We start from the raw sequence: 21,735 nt of genomic DNA, 5'->3' as shown, positions 1-21,735 counted from the left end.
GAAAAAAAATATTATGACAAAAAAGGGATTAGCAAGATCATGTTAAAAAGAGGTAGCAGAGCAAGGATGGATGTTCTGACAAATAGAATGACTGAGTAATACCAGTTTATTTCTCAAAAGAGGTCTGTGAGATTTGGGCTTCTTGGTAGCCTTGGTACTTCATGTTTGGATCATGAGAGGGGAAGGACCACTCAGTCCACTTTGCTTATACATTCAATGTACGCCAGGCCTGATGCTCAAAATATGCTGTAGGACCGATCATGACTTTACTTAACATTTAAACTGGAAACCTCAGATGCGTGAATCCCATTCAGTGTGGATGTAGCTTCTAGTCTTCTCTTTGTTCACTTAACCAATGCTATGTGATCTAGATTATAAGCATGTTAGAATGCTTATAATACTAAAATGTAAAAAAAAAAAATATATATATATATATATATATATATATATATATATATATATAAATAAATTAGAGTGAATTTAAAAGTTTATTTTTTGTAGTTTTATCCTTAATCTAAATCCTTTAAAAAACATATTTTTTTCATTTTAATTAATTCCGTTTTTTTCGTACTTTGATCCATCTCATCTTCTCATTTGACTGCTAATAAGCCTAATCTCTAATTAAATATTTTCTGGCACATTTAATCAGAGAAAATATCGACAGAAGATTTTTATTGAAACATTACAGAACTAAAGTGCTTAAGGTTCACTCTTCTGCAAAGTCAAAGCTGGGGTTAGTTGTATTTTAGCCTCTCTGGTTTGGAGTTGTATCAGAGCCCAATGTGCTTCAGTATTCTCATCATCATCATCCCCATTTGCGTGCTTATTACAGTTTGATGCAGTGGCCCCAGCTGTTAGATGTGCATACTGTTTACTTCAATAAAAATCCTCCACCTTAAGCAATTTATTTAACTACGGGCTCTTGCCAAAAACCAAATGCGTTTTCAGCATCAAATGTTTTTGTTTTGTCATTTTACTTTAACTGAGCTTTATGTCCTCCAACAGCTAAATGTATTTGCACATGTGGTAAGATGATGCTGATTCAGGATAAGTAAGTGCTTTCCATTGGGTGTATGAAGGCATTGTGAGGATCCGTAGGCCATAATCAACAACTGTTGTGTTTAATGCCCCCAGGATGGAATGGATCAAATGGCAATTAAAGAAAATAAATAAATGAAAATCAGTCTCTCGTTTTAATCCAAGCTGTTCTGTTTATTTATTCATGTTCTCTTCTGTGATCTGCAGATGCATGTGAGAAAACAGCACATAAAAAAGTGCTGTGAGAAGAAGCAACTCTTTATAGCAAGACAAGCCTGACTTTTAAGTGTAAGGTGTATGCAAACACTCCTCCAAGATACTTGTGTGCAGAACCACGTCTGAACAGACATGGCTGTAGAATTTAGTGCAAGAAGGAAGCGGAGTTGGTACAACTCTAACATCCATCGACAAAGCGGATAAAATAAATCTTTTTGACTCAGTTTTAGAAAAACCTACTTAACATAATTATGTCAGTAGTTTTTCCAGTCCAGTCCAGTAATGTTTTTTTTTTTGCTTCTCCTTTCTTACTGCACTGAGTAAAAAGTTGTCACAGCCACACACCGGGGTACTCAAAAACTAGCCAAATTATGCATGCACCTAGTGACCTGTGATGTGAATTTTTGACACAATGAACAAACGAAAAAAAAAAAAAAGATATCAGCAGATGAACAGTAAGAAAAGATTAATGGGGCCAAAATTTCCTGTGGGTTCTAAATGGGATACACATACGAATTTTGTAAATTATTATGCAATGGCAACCAGACCTGAAGTTTTTCTTGTAGTGAAGTTTGAAATTTGGTGACTTTTTAGATTCCTCCACATTTTTAACAAGGTTAATTTTATTACCACAACCAAAATTTTGTTGACTTTTCGGCATTTTTGAATTTCCCCCCTAAAAAACAAAAAAACAACACCTTTGAGCCAACTTACAAACTTAAACTCCTCCTAGGGATTTCAATTTGTTGCATTTTAACTCCTTGAGCATTATTGGGAAGCTACTTATGAAAAAATATAGAAATTAGAATTGTTGTTTTTACTGCTGTCAGGATTGTGAGTTTGCAAAAGTGATGTTCCCTTGTTGCTCGCACTTTTTTCAACAGAATTTTTTGAAAACTAATTTTTGGCTCATGCTAAACAAAACCATATGACACAGGATATGAACACATTAAGAATGTAGGCTTAGTTAATGAGAAAACCTCAGTTACCAAGAAAATCTGAAAGTTTACTTTAGCCAATTCTTTCTAAAGGTTACATATACCTGTTTTTCGCTCCCAGACAAGCAAAAAAAATTTTTTTTTTTTGCCAATACGATAAAACCATCAGAAAAGCCACTAACATTATTAAAATAGCCATACAGCTATGTCAAGGGTGACAGGGGCAGAAGGGGGTGAATGAGGGGCGTGTAGCAGTCATTCAACCAATGAGGGTGGGTGAAAAGGAGGGGGTGAGGGTGGTGGTGTTTAGCGCCTGTGGACCATACAACGCCACTTGCAGTTGTAATTAATTTAAAAGTTGCCTGTTAACATACAAATGATTGGCTAAAACAGATAGAAGACCATGCGGGAGGGGTAAAAGATGAGGCTTCAATTATACGCTTTTGTTAAGATACGACCAGGAGGAGGATGCAGATGTACAGATGGCTTCCATTATGTTGACTTATTTTTTAACAGAAACTTAACATGTCACATGATCTAGCTGTCATATTGTGCCAGAAAATCAGAGTGATCTGTAAGCACTTGCTCTCCTTTAATTATTTAGAAAGGTCTTCATTGCCAGAACAGCCATCTTTATGCATGACCCTCGCAGATGGTTGCAATTATTTAAGCAACTGTGTTTGAAAAATGGCATATCAGAAAAAAAAAAATTGCTGAGACAAAAAGAAAGAAATCATCAATGTCAGTGAAAATAGATTTTAAACTCCTACGCTTGCTTTAGCCATTAAGAAGTTAGAAGTTATTTTTTATCAACATTAAGAGCAATTTCTACCCTCATAAAACATCGTACTTTTTTTTTTTAATTTGAGTAGAGTCACTTAACTACATCGCCAGTAATTTCAAAAAAAGTACATATCCTTTATTGCCCCCCTTCCACTGTGTAATACAAGTTCAATTTTTGGCTCTTTTTGGCATTATGCCACCTGCTTTTTTCTGTATTTTCATTATTTTCAGATTATTTAAGCTGCGTTTGCACCACCCTCAGCTACGCACAATCAAGCAATCACTTTCAATCAAAAGTCTATGTAAACACACTAAGTGTGTGTTTTGGGCTTCTGCGTTAAAATCTCTCGCGTTTACACGTAGCAACACACTTTTTAAAGATCAGTTTCAAACTCTACATACTGGTCAAACTTTCAACTTTCTGCGTGTTCAATGGCCGCACGTTAAAAGTTAGACCAGGTCGTACGTTGACCAATCAAAGACTTGGCTTTGATAGTGACGTATGGATGGTGTTCCTTTTAAATCACGGAAATGCTTAAAATTGATCATAGAGAAGAAATTGATGATTGCGGTTTGAGCCAATCATCAATTGGCTCAAACCAAGTCAGTCATATATCGTGAAAGAAAATGCTTGGAGTAGGCCGTGTTCAGGGGCCTGCGACTCATGATGACGGCACACTATTTTATTGGCTGCATGTCGGTCCGATGATGTGTAAGATAGTGACTGGTCTAAACAAATTACAGTACGACCATAGAAGAAGAAATGGCAAGTTTCATTGTAAACAAACAAAGCCACGACATAGAGCAAAATGATCTTAACGGGCTTTCATTTTTGTTATGATAATTATTAAGTGCATGTTTGCTTATAGTTTTTTAAATCCGTGTGGCCAGTGCTTTATTCTTAGCCGATCTGACCTGGAAGAAGGGTTAGGATTAGGTTAATACGTGCTCACAACATTTAGCCGTGGATTAATTTAAATTGAAATAACATCAGCCTTTATTTTGTCTGGACCTGACTGGTAACACAAATTATTATATTTTAAATTAAATATATACTCATATTATTGTTGTATGGTTCCTCAGGACTGTTCATTCAAAAGTCGCCCCCGCCCGTCCCAAAGCTGCTGCTCTGCTCGGGGATACAAATATCCCGAGAGACACAGTTCTCCTGAGTCCGGCAGCTCGCTCACGCATAGCAGCTGGACATACTGCAGTCCGTAGCCTCCTCCGTCGTGCACACCGTAACAAAGAACTCTCTTCTGCCTGCAAACACGAAGCTACCAGTCCAGCTGCTCTGCTCAAAGACATGCGCATCAGTATGAGCACAATTGATTAATCCATGGGCACGGTTTAGCAATCTGTTTTTAGCATTTTCTTTTTTTTAACCACAGGCACCTGAAGGGCTCTTTAGATTTGTACCATTATGTATGGCATTACTAACATAAAGTTTTGCATAACAGTGCAAAACCGCTTTTTTCTGCTTCAGAATCCACTGGAATTACATTCATTGGGTTGAAGAGTTCTGGCAGTGGAAATAATGTGAATGCTGGAGCATTTATTTTAACCCTGGAGAATCTGGAGAACACACAGGGTCAAATTTGGCCATTGCTTCTTTTTGTTTTAAATTTAAAATAAAAAGATAAATAAATATTGTAAAATGAACAACTTTATTCATTTATTTTAAAACAATTATTATTTATTTTTTATTTTATTTATTTTTGGCTTCTGTGAATTGCTGCTTGTCAAATTAATAAATAAACGGAAATTGTCAAATTAACTTTGAAAATCCCCAAAAGAAAATTGTTTTTGGGTTCTCCAAGGTTAAAAGGAGCAAACATGTTACAGTGTCCCGATTAGTACTGTCATTACTAAGTTGTAATAAAAAAAAAAAAAAAGATTAACATTTGAATCTTTATAAAATCTATAATGAACTCATAGCATAGTAGAAAGTTTTGCAATATGCAATTATGAGTGAATCAAGTCATATGTATATATATATATATATTTTTTTTTTTTGCTCATGTAGTAGTACCAATATAAGCCTACAAAAAAGAAATAAAGACACATAAGTCTGTAAAGATCTGGCCTGATGTGACATTGGCTTTAAGTCATGGATAATTGAAGCAATCTATCTTTGTGACATTTGTAATAACCATCTACTTCCCTTTAAAAGGAACGGGGACTTATTAGTTCCTCCTACTCCTGTCAAAAATCCTTCAATATAAACTGATTATAGAAGACTAAAGATTGTATTGAAATGATATAATTAGTGAAAAAAGGAAGAAAAAACTGCCTTTAGCTTTTTCATTCTTCTATTGGAAAAACATACACGTATCATCTGGCAGTTCTTCAAGTCTGTGGATGGCCTGTGGCCAGCTGTAGCTGCCTGTTAGTGTGTAAGCATTGGTACAGCAGCCTCATTAAAATTCCAACTGAGTTACATTGGTTTCACATTCCAGTTTCTTATGCTTGATAGTGATCTTATGAACAGAGCCTTTTAATGGAGCACAAATCCACAGCAGACATTTTAATATCAGCGTTACAGGTGCGACAGTTCATCCCTCAAGTGCATTAGAAACAGGGAGCCAAATAGATGAGAAAAGAAAAGTACAGCGACGAGAAAGGATTTATTTTTTTCTTTCTTTGTTAAGTTTAACAAGTAGAGGAAGGATAAAAATACAACTTTGTGAGTGACATCTTCGGTGGGGAACAGATCTTAACAACTTCAAAGAAGTATAACTGCGCACTCCTGTAAAGCGGGAGTCGTGGCTGTGGTCACATAAATGATGCCTCTATATGCCATCTTTTTGCTTGTTGACATTTGAACAATGACGAGTCAGCAACTGAGGTCAAGTGACCACTTTCCAGTTATCACTTTTTGCAAGGAATCTCAAATGTCACATTTATAATTAGAGTTACAGATGCTTGTTTGGAAGTCTTTGTTAAGTCTCTGTGGCTTATGACTTTTTGCTAATTACAAGCTGGAAATACTAAGAGTATGTCCCAAATGTATGGAGACCTTTACATGCCAGCTTCAATATAAAAAGGAGGAATTCTGTTCCTCTAACTCTCAAATATCCAATGGAAAATTGGAGATTCAACGTCTACAAGTAGAAGCATCAGAATGGAGCGGAGGAAGGAGCTTGTAGCCTGCCGATTGTAGCTTCTAAGTCACAATGGCACCTTGTTTTCGTCTTCTCCTGATTCACAATGATTTCAACAAAGAAATACTTGAAATTGCAATTTTAATTTTCTTTATATATGATCTGAATCATCAGATAAAATTCACAAAAACATGTTAAAAACATAAAAACTACAATTTTCATCAGAATGGATCTTTCAAAAAGTTCAATAGCTTCAAGGGTTTTTCCGGTGCCCTTTCTTTTGCCTAGCAATAACAATTTCAACAGTCTATTGGAAGACACAATATGCTGCCACCTCATATTAAACTTTAATGTGCCTCACAGCTTTGTTTAGACAGTGAAAGAGAGATATACTGATTACTTTTTCCACCAAGGATACAAAATGGATCTAAAAACAGGCAGGTATTGTCAAAAACTGATACCCTTCTAATGCCCAATATCATGAATCGTTTTAGTGGAGCGTCCCTGCATCATATGCAAATTTTGTTAACTGAGTTAAAATCTTTTAAAAGAAAACAAATGAATTACTGGAAAAAAAACAAAAAAAGAACAACACTAGAGATAAAACATGAGGCATATAAGATGATGTAAAAATAACTGGTAACTTTATGACCAAATTTGAAGACCTCAAACAAAACGAACTCAGAAATTTCAAGGGAAAACACGCAAAGGAGCTAACTTCAGACTCACTGAGCAAACCTCAAAGGGTGAAAATGACAATTAGAAACCAACCTATAAATGAGATAACATCTGGTTAAGGAAAAACATTAGATTGAAGGATGACAAAAAAGAGAAGGGAATTTATTTAGGGTTATACACACCAATACTGACTTTATTGGCCTCTTCCCAGATTAATCAAATTTATATCACTTCTCTTCTTTTTTCATTCAAATTCAAAAAGACATACAGCACTTCATACTACTTACAATTCCCTAATAAACAAGTGAAGTTTGTTTAATATTTTCTTTTCCTAACACTCAATTTAAAAAGCTTTGTCACCCTAAAAAATCTATCCATCCATCCATCCATCCATCCATCCATCCATCCATCCATCCATCCATCCATCTATCTATAAAGATTTTTTTTTTAAACCAGGATTTTCAGAAGTGGCAACCCTCTAACTTCCAGATTGAAACACATAAAAAAACACACTTAAGTCTGGTTAAATTCAAGTAATAGAATAAAATAATAACATAGCCTAAATTCCTGATAATAACCACTAGGTGGCTTATTGGTGAAGACATTCAGAATGGATTCAGGATTGTTTCGTTGCAAATAAATGTCTTAAAAAAGTTAATTTAGACTTCGTTTTATATGTTAAAGAAATTTCCCCTCTCACCCAAGAGGCTTTCTGAAGCCACTAGGTTGCTTCTTACATCTGCCTCAATTTTCTTTCACTTAAAATGGGTCTAATTTCACAGCCTAAACAAATACACTAAGTGTTTGGCTCCCAAAAATTCCCCTCTGTAGTTAAATTACTGATCTGTGGGGATGTTGTTTTCCTTTTTTTCATTCACTTCTTTATGCTGACACATTCACTGGCCACTATATTAGGTACACCTTGCTAGTACTGAGTTAGACCACCTTTTGCCTTCAGAACTTCCTTAATCCTTTGTGACATAGATTCAACAAGGTAGTTTGGTCCATATTGACATGATAGCATCATGCAGTTGCTGCTGATTTGTAGGCTGCACATCCATGATGTTAATCTCCCGTTCCACCACATCCCAATGGTGATCTATTGGGTCCAGATCTGGTGACTGTGGAGGCTGTTGGAGTCCAGTCAACTCATTGTAGTGTTCTAGAAACCAGTCTGAGATGATTCCAGCCTTATGAGATGGCACCTTATCCTGCTGGAAGTAGCCATCAACAATACCCACGTAGTTTCTAGCATATTAACTGCACTCAGTTGGTACTACGGGGCCCATAGAAATTAACCCCCCCCCCCCCCCCCCCCATTCTGATGCTCGTTTGAAACAACAGCAGATCTTCATCGTGTTTTCATGCCTAAATAAGTAAAGTTGCTGCCACGCGATTGACTGTTTAGAAATTTGCATTAACAAACAATTGGATAGGTGTGCCTGATAAAGAGGCCGGTGAGTGTATTATACTTGTGCACAATTAGACTGTTTGGACCATGGGAATATTAAATCATTTTGTTGTGAGATGTCGCTATCAGTTAGGGTGGTGAAAGGTTCTTCAGGTCACTTTAAACCCACATTCAGAATTTTTTACAAAAGCTTCTGACTTTGACAACCTCAAAGTCTTATAGAAAGTGATATTTGTATTAGTCTGACCAAGAAACAGTGGTTAAGATTTAGATTTTACAGTTGCACATACCATTTATCAATTCATTTTCAGGTGGATAACCTAAGGGGGAGCTTGTGGCAAATCAACTTTGCTATTATTTAACTTCTTCTTTTAACTATCCTTCCAGGCTTAAAGGTTTTTTGCCAGGTTGCTTGGAAACACTCAATACGCTCTATCTGAAAATCAACTTTTCCGGGATCCTGCCTCGCAAGTTCTGTATTTAACAAACCCGCATTGACATTGTTTTTCAATTGATTTTACAGTGCTTCGGTTCTGAGGCAGAATCTATCTATACCTCTGCATACCTGCACAAAGTCAGTTTTCTCTTTCCTTTAATGCTCTGCCTGCAGCGAACTGTTCTGAAACCGAGCCATAGATAAGAAAGAATTAAGAAGGAAAAATATGTTAACTTGAAGATATCTGTCCTAACCGGTGGTAAGACATAAAAACACACACACAAACAGATGAATGTGTAGGACTTCTGCTTTAAAATTCAAACACAACTTATTAGTACCCATGTGTATGGTAAATAAATTTTATGATGTGCTTTTATCGTTGTCTACAGCTTACTTTTTTAAGTTTCGCATGATCAAAAACACTTTATAATTAATTAACTAATTCCATAACTGAACCGTTTGTTAAAGAATAACTCCATCTGTGGATAATAGCTAAATGAACATCAAAATGAAGGCTTTAGTTGACTTTTGTACTCTGCAGTATTAACCAGAATCAGGCAAATATTCCTTCCAACATAAAAAGTCTGAATATCCTTCCTCCTCCTCTGTGGTCACATCTACAGCTGAAAAGAGTCAGTGACCTTGTTGGATGAAGCCCCAGATTTTTCAAAGACCAGCCTGTACAACTGCTTCCTCTGTTGCCCGGCAACTGCCCTCATCTCATCATAGATGTGTTGTTTTGGCAAGATTCCCCAGTATGTGTTTTTTTTTTTCTTATGAAAAAATATATTTAACTTTTTTTTTTTTTTTTTTAACTTGTTCTGTCCAACAGCTGAGCAAACAGATTAGAGCTGAAGGCTTTTTGTGTTGGACAGGTTTTACTATCACAAAAAGAGGTTATATAGCTTCAAGAAACTAGAGTGTAGATTTGTATAAACCCCTTTTTGTCGTATTATTTTTTATTTATTTGTTACATTTAGTGTGTGTGGGGAGGGAGAGGGGAAGAATGTGAGGGGAGGGTGGAAGAGAGTAAAAGGAAGAAAGGTGAAAAGGTGGGGGATACAAGCACTGATTTGACTAAGTTATTAATTTAAGCTGTAACAATTATACCAGATCTGCTGGAAAGACGAATGTTACATCAAAGGTGAAAATCTGACACTAAGATGAGCGAAAAAAAATCTGTCCATCAATACACTGTAGGTAAGGAGGAGGGATGAAGCAGACAGGGAGTGTGGCAATATATTAGATTTGCAATATATTTAACTTTAAGCGAACCTTGATTATGAGAGTTGCTCACATGTCCCCAACTAAAGATAGTATTTTTTTTTACTAAGTATTTTATAATTTTCCCGCAGTTTTGTTATTTAACCAAAAATATGTTTAATCTCAAAAACTCTCTGGTAAAAATGTATAGGTATCTGTTGCAAGATACAGAACACAAATGATACTTATCAGCACAGTCTTATTTAGAATGTGAATTTTAAGTGTGATAAACAGCAATATTTTTCAGTACAGACGTTTCCAGTTTCACCTGTTGATCTCTGTCTGGATTTTTGATGGCAACATTACCAGCTGCCAAGTTATGGAAAGGATTTATGCATCTTTGTCAGAAACATTGAATCCGATCCAATAACAAAGAGAAATAGTAGATGCCGTGCTTTACAGATTATTGCAATCTTGTGTTGTATTTTTTTTTCATAAAATTGTGTTTCATATGTTATCCTTGAGTCAGAAAGTGTTTGCTAAGGAAAAGTCAGGTTTATTTAGAGAGGGAGTATAAAAAAAAAGGAGGTGATCATTTTCATGTTAGATGGTGGAACCAATCCGAAGACATGTTTGGTCTACTTTTGTCAGGATTAAGGCTCTGAAATAAACATGCAGACATTCCAGCTGAGAAAAGGACACGGTAAGCTCTGCGGCAAACATCTCATAAGCCTGTATGCTGCTGAGATAAACAGGTACAAACCATTCAGAGACATGCTCTAAACATGGCGCGTGAGACACATCAGAAATAGACTAGTCCAGCTAAACCAGAGAGTATTCCCCCACCGAGCCAAGTTTCCCGTGGTGAATGGGATCTGGATGGGGGTGGGGATGGGAATAGCTTGGAAACTTCCCTAATCTTCCATAAGGACTTCCAAACTGAGCTTGTGAGGAGGCATAGTGTTCATTCTGACTGAGACTGATGTGTGCACTGCGGTTCCCCCAGTAATGCATGATTCGAGCATTACAGAATATACTTATAAATAAACCTTAAGCATCTCTTTGTCATTGTCCATTCCTGTAGGGATAAAGTTGTAGAGGATCACGGAATAAAGTCCAACTAAAAGTTTTTGTTATATATTTTCTTTTCTTACATTTGTTCTACTACTGCACTTAACTTTAGTCAATTTTCTAACACTGTTTTTGTGTCTGATGGTCTCCCAACGCACCCAGCATACACGGATTGTCTGACTTGAAAACAAAACCCAACTCCAACCGTGAAATGTACTCACCTCTGATCCAGCATTCACCAGGTTAAATCAGAGCTATTGTTATCATGAGTGCTGACATTCAGTGGTTGGCTTCACTGATGTGCACCTTTTTTAATGATAAAGGTCGTCTCTATATATAACTGTCTGAAAGGCAGATGAAATCCTTTTTCCCCCAGGACTTCCAGTATGCCTCATTATGTGTTAATGAAATAGTTTTTTTGATTTTTTTCACCCAAAATTTAATGGTTTGCCGCCATTTAACAACATTTGAACTTCTAACGTCGCTATGGGTTTTCTATTCAAATCTATATTTATATATTTCTTTTAAATCCATATTTTTCCAGTACAATATTAAACACAAGCCCATGTATCACAAATCATCTCCCCTCATTTCATACACAGCACCTCTTTATCATGTTGTAAACTTATTGTGTTTTGATTAATTTCAAATTGCCTGCTTTGCTTCAGTAGAGTGTGAAATGCACTTTCCCTTTCGTACTTTTTCAATTTCTATCATTTTGAGTGAGGGGGATCGTATGGGGTAGGCAAAGAGACTGAACACATGGATGTCTGCTGTAATTAAGCAACTGAAGTATTAGAACAGGCAGTGCCTTCACCAGCTATAATTCATCAAACATGGTCCTAATTAAATTGTTTACACAGATGTCTGGAAGCCGGTTTTTCCAACAGTCATTCCATTCCACCAATGCAATATTATTACAGAATTTATTTAAAAAAATTAAAAAAAAGTTGTAGCATTGCTGTTCTTTATATTCCATAGGGTCACATAAAATGCAAATGAATCTCCTTTTTGAAATTGGCTAATTCAAACAAGTGCACTTTGTAAAGTAATTTGCTTTAGGCCCAATTCTTTTGGTGTGGCAGCTGAATGGAGGGGAGTTGGAGAGGGGGGGGCATTTATCTTTAGTTATTAAATGCTTCACTGTCAACAGTTATATGCCAGCACATGCCTGGTAGGTGTTTACTATTCTTTTCATCAGAATGATTCCGGCAATTTATAGCTTTTTTCCTGCAATTTGATCAATGAAGCAAAGCAGCTGCCTCCTCGCAAAACAGAGTTAGTTCATATGTAGTAGCACTGACCCTTTAAAGGGAGGCAAATAATCATTGCTTTTTTTAGCCACTAAACTAAACAAGGGTCTTTAAAATCGGAGTCACATCCTGCCGTTGCAATAGGAAGAATGTAACTGCTGTCTCTATCACTCTCCTTTATTAGTCCGGAACAGACCACTGGTCTCCTCGCCCTCATGCCTTTCATTATTTCTGGGATTAAAGGCTTGCTGTCTTTAACCACCTTATCTTCATCTGTTCGTAGTGACAGAAAATAAAGCCTCGTGTCTACAAATGCTTTGGGTAACGTTAGTAAATCACCAGACTTAGCCAAAAAGCCTGATTTAAAGTCTTTGATGGATTTGGGTGAATCCATTCTAAGAATATCATGTGAGAAGGGGTCATGTGGGTTGCACCAACTCTTTTGATTGATTGATTTATTTTAGCTTTAAAGACAAACAAACTGTAACAAACCCTTCAGTTTCCACAGAAATTTTGGAGCAATTCCTCACTTTGAGCATGCATGAGGTGACAATGGTGAGCGATTACTTCATTTTAACCTGAGGAAAATCTCCAGCAGAATTTGACTAAATTTGACTGAGACTATCTGCCTTCACTGGTTGGGGTCAGAAAGGGAAGAAAAGAGGTAGACTAGCACAAAGGAGAGCAATAAATAAGCTATCACCTACATCAATGCTACAGGGTGACCTGTATCATTGCTTTCTAGGTCTATAACTGTGTAACAAAACATTCTATATGTCGCATTAATATCACCACAATAAAGTTTATGTTGTTTTTTATAAAAATTCACTAAATTTTTGCTCTGTTTAATGTGGAATCCAGTTTCCCCTTTATATTTATGTATTTTTGCCAGTGTTGCCTATATAGGCAGTGACTATGACCCTATGTATTAGCTATGCCAAGAAAACACCTGTAAGGATCACCAACTTTCAATCCAGCATTAAACATGCCAAGATAAATATACACAGACTAGAGCCTTGAAGGATTTGATGAGCAGAAGGCATTTTATCTGCAAATAGAATAGGGTCTTTCTTCGAACAAACTTTTGTTTAAATAAATCATTTTCCTGTTTCTCTTATCTGTAATTTTCACACAGATGTTTTAGCTTTAGTGATTTTAATTACCTTATCTCTTTATAATTTGACAATATTTAAAATTGCACCTTGCAAAGCACCTCCTTTAATGTGTTGAATACGCACTCCAAGGAAAATCACGTTTTTAGTGTTTTTATCATGTTCTTGTGGCTTTTTTTCTCTTAATGGAGGACATAATGAAAATATGGCTCAAAATTTCAAATTTCTAAAGAACTATTGCAACTCTGCAGAAATTATGTCCTAGGAAACGCTTTTATGTTTTTGGATAAAAACAGCATAATAATTATAATTAAAAGACCCCTGGGAACACTGAAAATTGCTCAAAAGATGATCAGAGTAGGTTTTTAAAGAGGCTGTATTTGTATACGTTACTTTCGCACTTATTGCATAATCTTACTAAACTGATCTATACATTTTTCTATTTCAGTCTTATTTTCAAATGACGTTAGCATTTATCTGTTGCTTTATTTTCATTATTTTCATTATCTACTACATTTGGACGGGCTTAAAAAACACATCTCCCCACACAATCTTAAATTTAGCTTCCAGGTTTGTTTTCATCTGTGCAAAGCCTGGATCTATAGCATAGCCAATATCATTTTTATTTACACTGTTGATCTAAATGTAGGAGGTGCAGTGAATGTTTTAAAACATAAAAATGTGTCAGTAGCAGAGAGCATTTAGCAGTGAAAAAAATCTCTAAGCAAAATTTAAGTGCAGCAAATTGTTCCCAAAGGAATTAATAAAGTATCTGTTTTTGAAACTGTGGGATAAAACGCCGCTGCAGAAAATAAAACAGCAGATGACAGCTCTTTAAAGATCACAGAAACCAGTAAAATTACCTCTTGTTTTGACTTCAGAGAGTGAAGGTAGCAATTGACTGGTTCAGGGGGTTTACTGATTGAAGCTTGTTTCAAAGAAGTTTGATGGAAATTGGACCGATGACATGTTTTTACCTCCGAGGCCCACTCAGTTGGTTCAAGACAACATCTGTGCAAGACGCAGATGGAACTGCTTTAGCCCAGAACTAAGTGGAGAACCATTTGTTTCTGGGTGATCTTGTGATGTTTATACAAGTTTGAAGAGGAGGAGAGTTGTTTAAGCTTGAATGCAGAGAAGCCAAGCCAAAGGAGCTGTAATCTTGAGGAAAGAAGGGGGAAATAGAATTGCTTCTTTGACAGGTCAGTGTGACACCAAGTATAAAACGAAGAAGTCGTAAATTCAAGCATTTTTGTTGGCAAAATGGTAGCGGTTCATCATCAATTTTCAAACCAATTTAAAGCTTCTTTTTCTTTTCTTTTCAATTATGATGAAGGATTTAAATTGCATGTTTCTGAAAAAGTATTTTAGTGTATCTTGACCTTTCTTGTACCTCCTAAGCTTTTGACTTTTTTTTTCCAGCCAGTTACACACAAACCTAGACGCACGTGCACACCAAAAGACAATAAATTAGCTGTCAGTTATACTGACCATGTGACCTCAAAAGTAAAGATAAAGGAGATAATGATCTGAAGTTAAGGACAGCCATTCAGACACACACTCTTGCAAACACACACGCACATACGCACTGCTCAGCTCAAGGACTTCTGGCTTTAGACTGACGGATCAAGCAGAACTGGCATAAAGACAGAGAAGGGCAAATGTGATTATCCTTTGACGAACTGTTTTTTCTAACTGATGATAAACTGTAATGCTACGTTCACACGGGGCTCGGAAAAGCATGTTAAAGTGATCACGTTAAAAGAAAAAGTCTTTGTAAAACGCACGTGTATGCGCGTGTCGGGCTTTCGTGTTCAAATCTCTCGCTTTTATGTGTCGCTATGAAATTTTTGGAGCTTTAGGCATGCTTCTGACGCATGGTGCACATCAACCAGAAAGTTTGAAAGTTCCAGTTGAACTCTGACCAATAAGGGACTCGCTTTGGCAATGTCGTCTAGGTAGAGTCGTTTTCGAATCAACGGAAGTACCAACTGTTTGAATATCGATCACAAATAAGAAATTACTTATTGTGTTTGTGCCCAGCCAGAATTATATGACATCAAGTCTTTCATTTATCAGAATAGAGCTGTGAAAGAAAAGGCCTGGAGTAAGATTCACCAGATTTGCACCGCTTTGACATTTTGCAACATGATTCTTCCAACTGTGAGTACATGCGCTAGTATTGGGTAGCGACAGTACAGTATGGACACTGTATGCTAAAAGCGTGTACAAAAACTTGCGTTCATCATTTTCTTGAACGTGCGCCACATGTCTAGTGTGTATGTAGCATAAGACGTGTGAAAACCTAAAGTTGCAAACTGAATGATGTAACTGCACATCCTGCTGTGGAACATATATGCTTTCTTCCATTGTTGTAAATGAACTTAAGTGACATAATAATTAAATACATAAACATAAATTGCACTCTAAAAATAATTCCTTTGCCTGCTTGCACCATGTTTTACGGTGCACCTAGAAGCCTTATTTATTTCAGAAAATGACACTGCGCCTTATAGAGTGCCTTACACATTAATTAATTCTGGTTGTATTTACCAATTTTGAAGCAATTTTGACAGGTATATGGGCCTCTGTCAAAATGTCAGTCTGTTTTTCTTTTTTTTACGATTTGCAAACAAAGTTGGGATATCATTCTGAATACGCTAATGCTGCTAACGTGTAGCGGTGCAAGTTTGTGGGGTTTTATACATGGTAGTAACAAGGTAGGGAGTTAGTGTAGTCACTGTGACCTTTTTTTTTAATGGTATCGGTCAACAAAGTTGGGAGTTAAAGGTAAAGTGACTACACTAGCTTGCGTGTTGAGTGTCACAAACACGTTCTAGAACACAGTTCAAAGTCTGAATAACTGATGAAATTTTCTCTGTGAGGATTGTGAACTTTGCTTTAGTTGTTGTCAGTTATTTAATAGTTTTTGATCATATCCTGTTTTTATTTGTTTCTCAGTCACATCAGTTTCAGGTGTGTCATGATTCACAGCTGTTTTCATTTCAGTAAATTGCCCTCAGTCTATTTAAATGTTTTCCTTGTCAGGTCATCTGTTCTGTTCTGTTTCTCTATAGGGTTTTTTATGTTCAAGTTTGTTCATTAAATGTTTAAGTTTACTTCGCCAAGTCTAATTTGGGTCCTCCACCACCAGTCCCTGACTCTTTTGTCTCGCCTAAAGCACCTTATAGTTCGGTGTGCCTTATATGTGAGTATTTTGAAAATAGACCATTGACGCACCTTATATAGCAGAAAATATGGTAATTTTACAAGTTATGAAAGCACAAAGACATTGGACACATACACCTTGTCCAGTTTAATGTATTTCGTACAGCCAAAAGGCTAAGTGCTTTAGAAAATAAGGGAGGTCTTCTTTTTCTAAAAAAATATTAAAAATGTGAGGTCTGGTACAAACAAGCAGATAAACTGTTTAGAAAAATGTGAAAACAATGCAAATAAGGCTAGTTGAATTTCACAAAGAATAAACAGTCCTACACCTTTCAACCATCACCCTAAATGATGTCAAGCATTAATCAGTGGCATTAAATTATACCCAAAAAAATGACAAGACAAACAAAGTGCTCTTGAAAAGGTAAACAGTTATGTGCACTTCCAGTGAACATAAAACAAAGTTTTACCAGCCCCATTTATCAAACACAACCTGCACTGAACCCTGTCTGACTCACTTCTTTTGATTACATCATGTTTACCATCAGACCACTTTGCCAGCCAAAGGCAAGGATATACTTTGTCCTTTTAAATTTTTATTTTTTTGTTTAATTCACTGGTGTCTTATACAACAGGGTGAGTGTGCTTTTGCATGGGAGAGTAGTTTGTTTCTTGAAGTGGTAGTTCTGCGTTCACACCGAACACGATACGCACGTCAGGGGCATCGAGTTTCAATTTTAAGTCAATGGACAGATGCAATCTGAGGTCCCGTGGCGAGGTTTTGGCGTTGGGCGTGGCAAGGTTGATATGGCGCATTAACCAAGCAGGGATTCAGCTTTGGGCAGGTCATTTTTTTAGTGACTCGATCAAAGGGTTGCTCCGCGGCCGGGGCATCAAGGCGTAAAGGGCAGACGTCGAGCAGTAAATTTGACGTGCGTCAAAAGAAGATGATGCATGAATTGCGTCCGGTGTGAATTGCAGCGTTAAAGGACAATAAAAATCCTTTATCTCACATAAATTTATCTATTTACTTGAGTGTATGGATGTTTGTGAGAGAAACAACAATTATGGCCTTAGATTCACCAAAATTTTAGCAAAGACAGCATTGAAGAAAAACCTGTGAATAAACAGCATGATGGAGTTCTTACAGTGAATAGACATAAGTAGGTGAAAGTCTCCGGTTTCTGTGCCAGAGCTGCCTATCAATGCTACCCAAGGATCTTCAACGTCTGTCATCAGCTGTTCAAAGAAAGCGAAGTGCAGCAAGCAGATTCTTCCGTAAAATTAAAGTGTAGAGTTTAAGGCTGAATGGAGCACAGAACTTTTCAAGTGTTAAATTCAAGTCCAAATTGCTCATTTGTGGTGCAACTTTGGTACTGTGTTGCTACTGCTGCCATGTTAATTTTTTGGGGGGCTTTAAAGGCTGACAATAGAGGAAAAACCCATGCAACCATGACAAAGACACTGCAGAATCAGCTAGGGTTCTATGTGAAACCAGCAAGTCGCCAGCGTTAATCAGGGGACTAAATAAACTCTTGGAGACAAAACATCTGGTAAAAGCTCTTAGCAAAGAAAGCATTGCTGCATTAAAGGACCAGGAAATGTAAGGTTATGGTAGCTGTTCACAACAGAAAAGTGTGCTTTTTGTTGATACTAAAAATAAAACATCTCAATTTAGTTTTGCTTGGTTTATTTTAATTATTCGACATGCAATATATTTTCTAAAAGAAATGCATCAGACACAGACATTCTTTACAGTTATTGTTAGTATTCATCTACCAAATTGTGCCAAGTTAAGTGCGTTTTATGATTAATATGGTTGAAATTTTTTTTATTAAATAATAAGTGAATCACATTTTTATTTTCCCCAAAAATCAAACATTTTAAACTCCAAGTTAAAAATTGGAGGTTTTTGACAAGTGGAACTTGAGAAGTCATTTGTTAAATGTCACTACTTAACCCAGCAAGAAAATACATCTTATATTTTGAAATATAATCTTTTTTTATATATGTTTAACATTCATTAACTGTTCACACTCTGCATTTTGTGTTATGTCTAATTTCTAAATTCATGAATTAGTGCTTGTCAGGCAAGTTTCAAATAAATAATCTGTGGAATTGTTTTTTAATTTTTTGGAGGATTAAAAATAATTATTTAATCCAGCGGTGTCAAACTCATTTTGGTTCGGGGGCCGCATTCAACCCGTCTGATCTCAAGTGGGCCGGACCAGTAGCGTAAAGGAAAAATAACAGCTTTGTTTTTGTTTTTTTACTCATTTGGAAAACATGCCTCAACCAACATGGTAGCCTAATCATTTTCTTATTACACATTCATTCACAGAGGCCAATGGATCTTAAATAAAATTAATTTCACTTTAAAAAATATTGCTTTATTCAATTTTATACAGACTGATCATTTTAAATCTGACACTGAAGCAATCCTGATAATAAATTCAAGAGGGGCTACAGAAAAAAATGAAACATCTTCTTAAAATGTAAACGTCCAAACGATGACAGTTACACTAAAATAAACTTGCAAACATTTGTGAACATAAGAGTTTGGAGTTAACCTCCTTTCTCTCCTGAAACTTCACCAGACCGTCAATATCAGGATTCAAATCCTGTGCAGAAACACATTTACTGTCATTCAAGTGTGCAAAACACAATAAAATGTTCATTATTATTATTCATTATTATAAGAAACTTTTCCTGGTTGCTGCCTGAATTTTGTGGCAACACCTGCCTTCTTCCTGACCTTTTAATGGGGCGCAATCAGTGACCAAAATTACTTCATGTGACTAGTTCACTTCAATATCGTCCAGCGCAGTAACTAGAGAGCTGACTATGTCATCAGCTGTTGTTGTATATATCAACTCAAGAAACTCCACTGTGACGTCTCTTTAACACCTCTAAAAAATATTCACAGTTATATGTGATGGTGTTTTCATCAATAGTGACTGAAAATACAATAAATGACATGATTCCTTCATATGGCTGCCCATGTTTCCTCAGAGATGTTGGATCTGATCGTAATTCTTGACAGACTCATGTTTAAGGTCGACTGCTTTTTGGGAACAAGGCTTCTGCAGCCTTCATCTTTTTTCCACAAATTCACCATCAGAAAATGAATTGGATGTTTGCTCCAACTTGTCTGCAATAAGGTAGTTAGCTTTCACTGCTCCATCACTGATGTCACGGCTGCAGTAAATCCAGATGGTTATTTATCGGTCCAGCTAATAGTTGCTAAATCTTTTTTTTCTTAACTGCAAATGGTGAAACTTTTCTTTGTGGAGAGTCTCATAGTGGAGCTGAATGCTATATTCTTTCAGCACTGCAACCTGTTGATGACATACCACGCATGAAGGTTTTGCATTCAGCTCCGTGAACAAATAAAACACTTTCCATTTTCCTGGAAAGCTCAGCACTTCACATTACCTCAAAAATAAGTAAGAGGCAAAATGTAAAAGTTTGTTTCTTAAACTTAAAGGAGGAGAAAAACAATGGTTTGACAAAAAAGGTGCCTCAGCAGACTCGTTTAAGGCATGTTTTCCAGCAGTTTTATAACCTCGAATCTATTGTCTTATTACAGACTGTGCTTCACAATCTCCTTTATCTGTCTAAAGGAAGAGAAGGACGGTACAGCTCTTTTGAAGGAAAAAAAAGTCTCATACTCTCTGCATTTCACAACCAAGCTATTTTTGAACTCAGTGGATGATCCCAGGCTAAACTCTAATCCTTTTGTCCATAAGAGACACAAAGCATTTTAAGGCTAATGCAACTGGACCTTCGCTAATGACAACAAATAGCCCTGTCCACCAGATGACAGCAGCTGAGAACAATACCTAAAGTTGACATCACAGATTCTATTTGGGGTTTCTTCCTTTTAAAGTCTGCTCTTTAAAATTACTATCCCTGGACTAAGCACATATAAAACTTGGGAAGAGGAGTTTCCCTGCGTGCATTTCCATCCTGCTCGGACCTCTGTTTGTGTCTCTGGAAGATTCAGCACACCTTTGCAAGATGCCGCCCAAAAAGGTTGAACCAAAGAAGCCAGAGCCCAAAAAGCCCGAACCCAAGAAAGAGGCAGCTCCAGCAGCAAAGCCTGCTCCTCCTCCACAGCCAGAGCCCGAGCCTCCCAAAGAGCCGGATTTTGACCCAAAAAGCATCACCCTCGAGTACACGGCCGACCAGATTGAGGAGTTCAAGGAAGCTTTCACCTTGTTTGACCGCACACCAACAGGAGAAATGAAGATCACATACGCTCAGTGTGGAGACATGATGCGGGCTCTGGGCCAGAACCCCACCAATGCAGAGGTGATGAAAGTGCTTGGGAAACCAAGGCCAGAGGAAATGAATACTAAAATGTTGGACTTTGAGACATTCTTGCCAATGCTGCAGCACATCTCCCGTTCCAAAAATCAAGGCAACTTTGAAGATTTTGTGGAAGGGCTGAGGGTTTTTGACAAGGAAGGCAACGGTACCATCATGGGAGCCGAGCTGCGGCATGTGCTAGCAACGCTCGGGGAGAGGATGACTGAAGATGAAGTGGACAGACTGATGGCAGGGCAGGAGGATGCCAACGGATGCATCAATTATACCTCCTTCGTAAAGCACATTCTCTCTGGTTAGCAAGGACAGTCAAGTTACAAAGACTTCTCATCTTTTTAATTAAACCCTGATTTGACTAATTAGAGGTGAGGTTGTCATTTAATCAGTGATATGTTAATGCTGTCAAGCATGAAGATTGTAATACATGAATGAATAACCTCAACGACTTGTAATTTTGAGAGTCCTGTGAGATCCTGTAGACATAAAAAAAGTTTTAATAAAGTGTATCTAATTACAAAATGCCTCAAATTATCCATTCAATTTTCCAATTTTAAAAGGACTTTTGAATTCAATAAAAAAAAAAAAATAACATATGAAGGTGTTTTAAACTTTTCACATTCACAGCTTTATTTTGGCGCGATCATTTTAATCGAGAAAATGCGGATTTGAGTCAATCTGAAAATAAACCACTTCTGTTTTTCTTCACAGAAAGAGGGCTTTAGTGTGCAGGTTTTTCTTTGTGACTGTGGAGCAGCTGCAGTGGATCAGCAAATATTTTTGACCTACATGCACAAAGATGCACACCCACTTCTGACAGCTATAGAACAGGTGCAACTACAATAGGACAGGAAATGAATTGCTATTGCTTTCCTATAATAAATTCACATTAAGTAAATAACACATGGATATTGTAATAATGGCTTTATAAAGGTCCATTTGTGAGTAAAGAAAAAAAAAAGATTCAACACCTTTGCCATTTTGAACCTAACTTGAGT

General features: G+C 36.8%; 1 protein-coding gene across 1 annotated transcript in view; it reads left to right on the top strand.

The window, feature by feature from the left end:
- Positions 1-21,259, top strand: part of LOC101156903 (myosin light chain 3) — a 111,946-nt gene extending 90,687 nt beyond the window's left edge. Inside the window, exon 3 of the mRNA XM_004074745.5 lies at positions 20,001-21,259. Coding sequence (XP_004074793.1) covers positions 20,432-21,040 — 609 coding nt within the window. The 5' untranslated portion in view covers positions 20,001-20,431 and the 3' untranslated portion in view covers positions 21,041-21,259. The remainder of the gene's footprint in view (positions 1-20,000) is intronic.
- Positions 21,260-21,735: the final 476 nt, after the last annotated feature.

The sequence above is a fragment of the Oryzias latipes genome, chromosome 12 (genome assembly GCF_053564925.1).
Source record: "Oryzias latipes strain Hd-rR chromosome 12, Olatipes_Hd-rR_3.1".
Classification (NCBI taxonomy): Eukaryota; Metazoa; Chordata; class Actinopteri; order Beloniformes; family Adrianichthyidae; genus Oryzias; species Oryzias latipes.
This window is presented reverse-complemented; position numbering and strand designations above follow the sequence as displayed.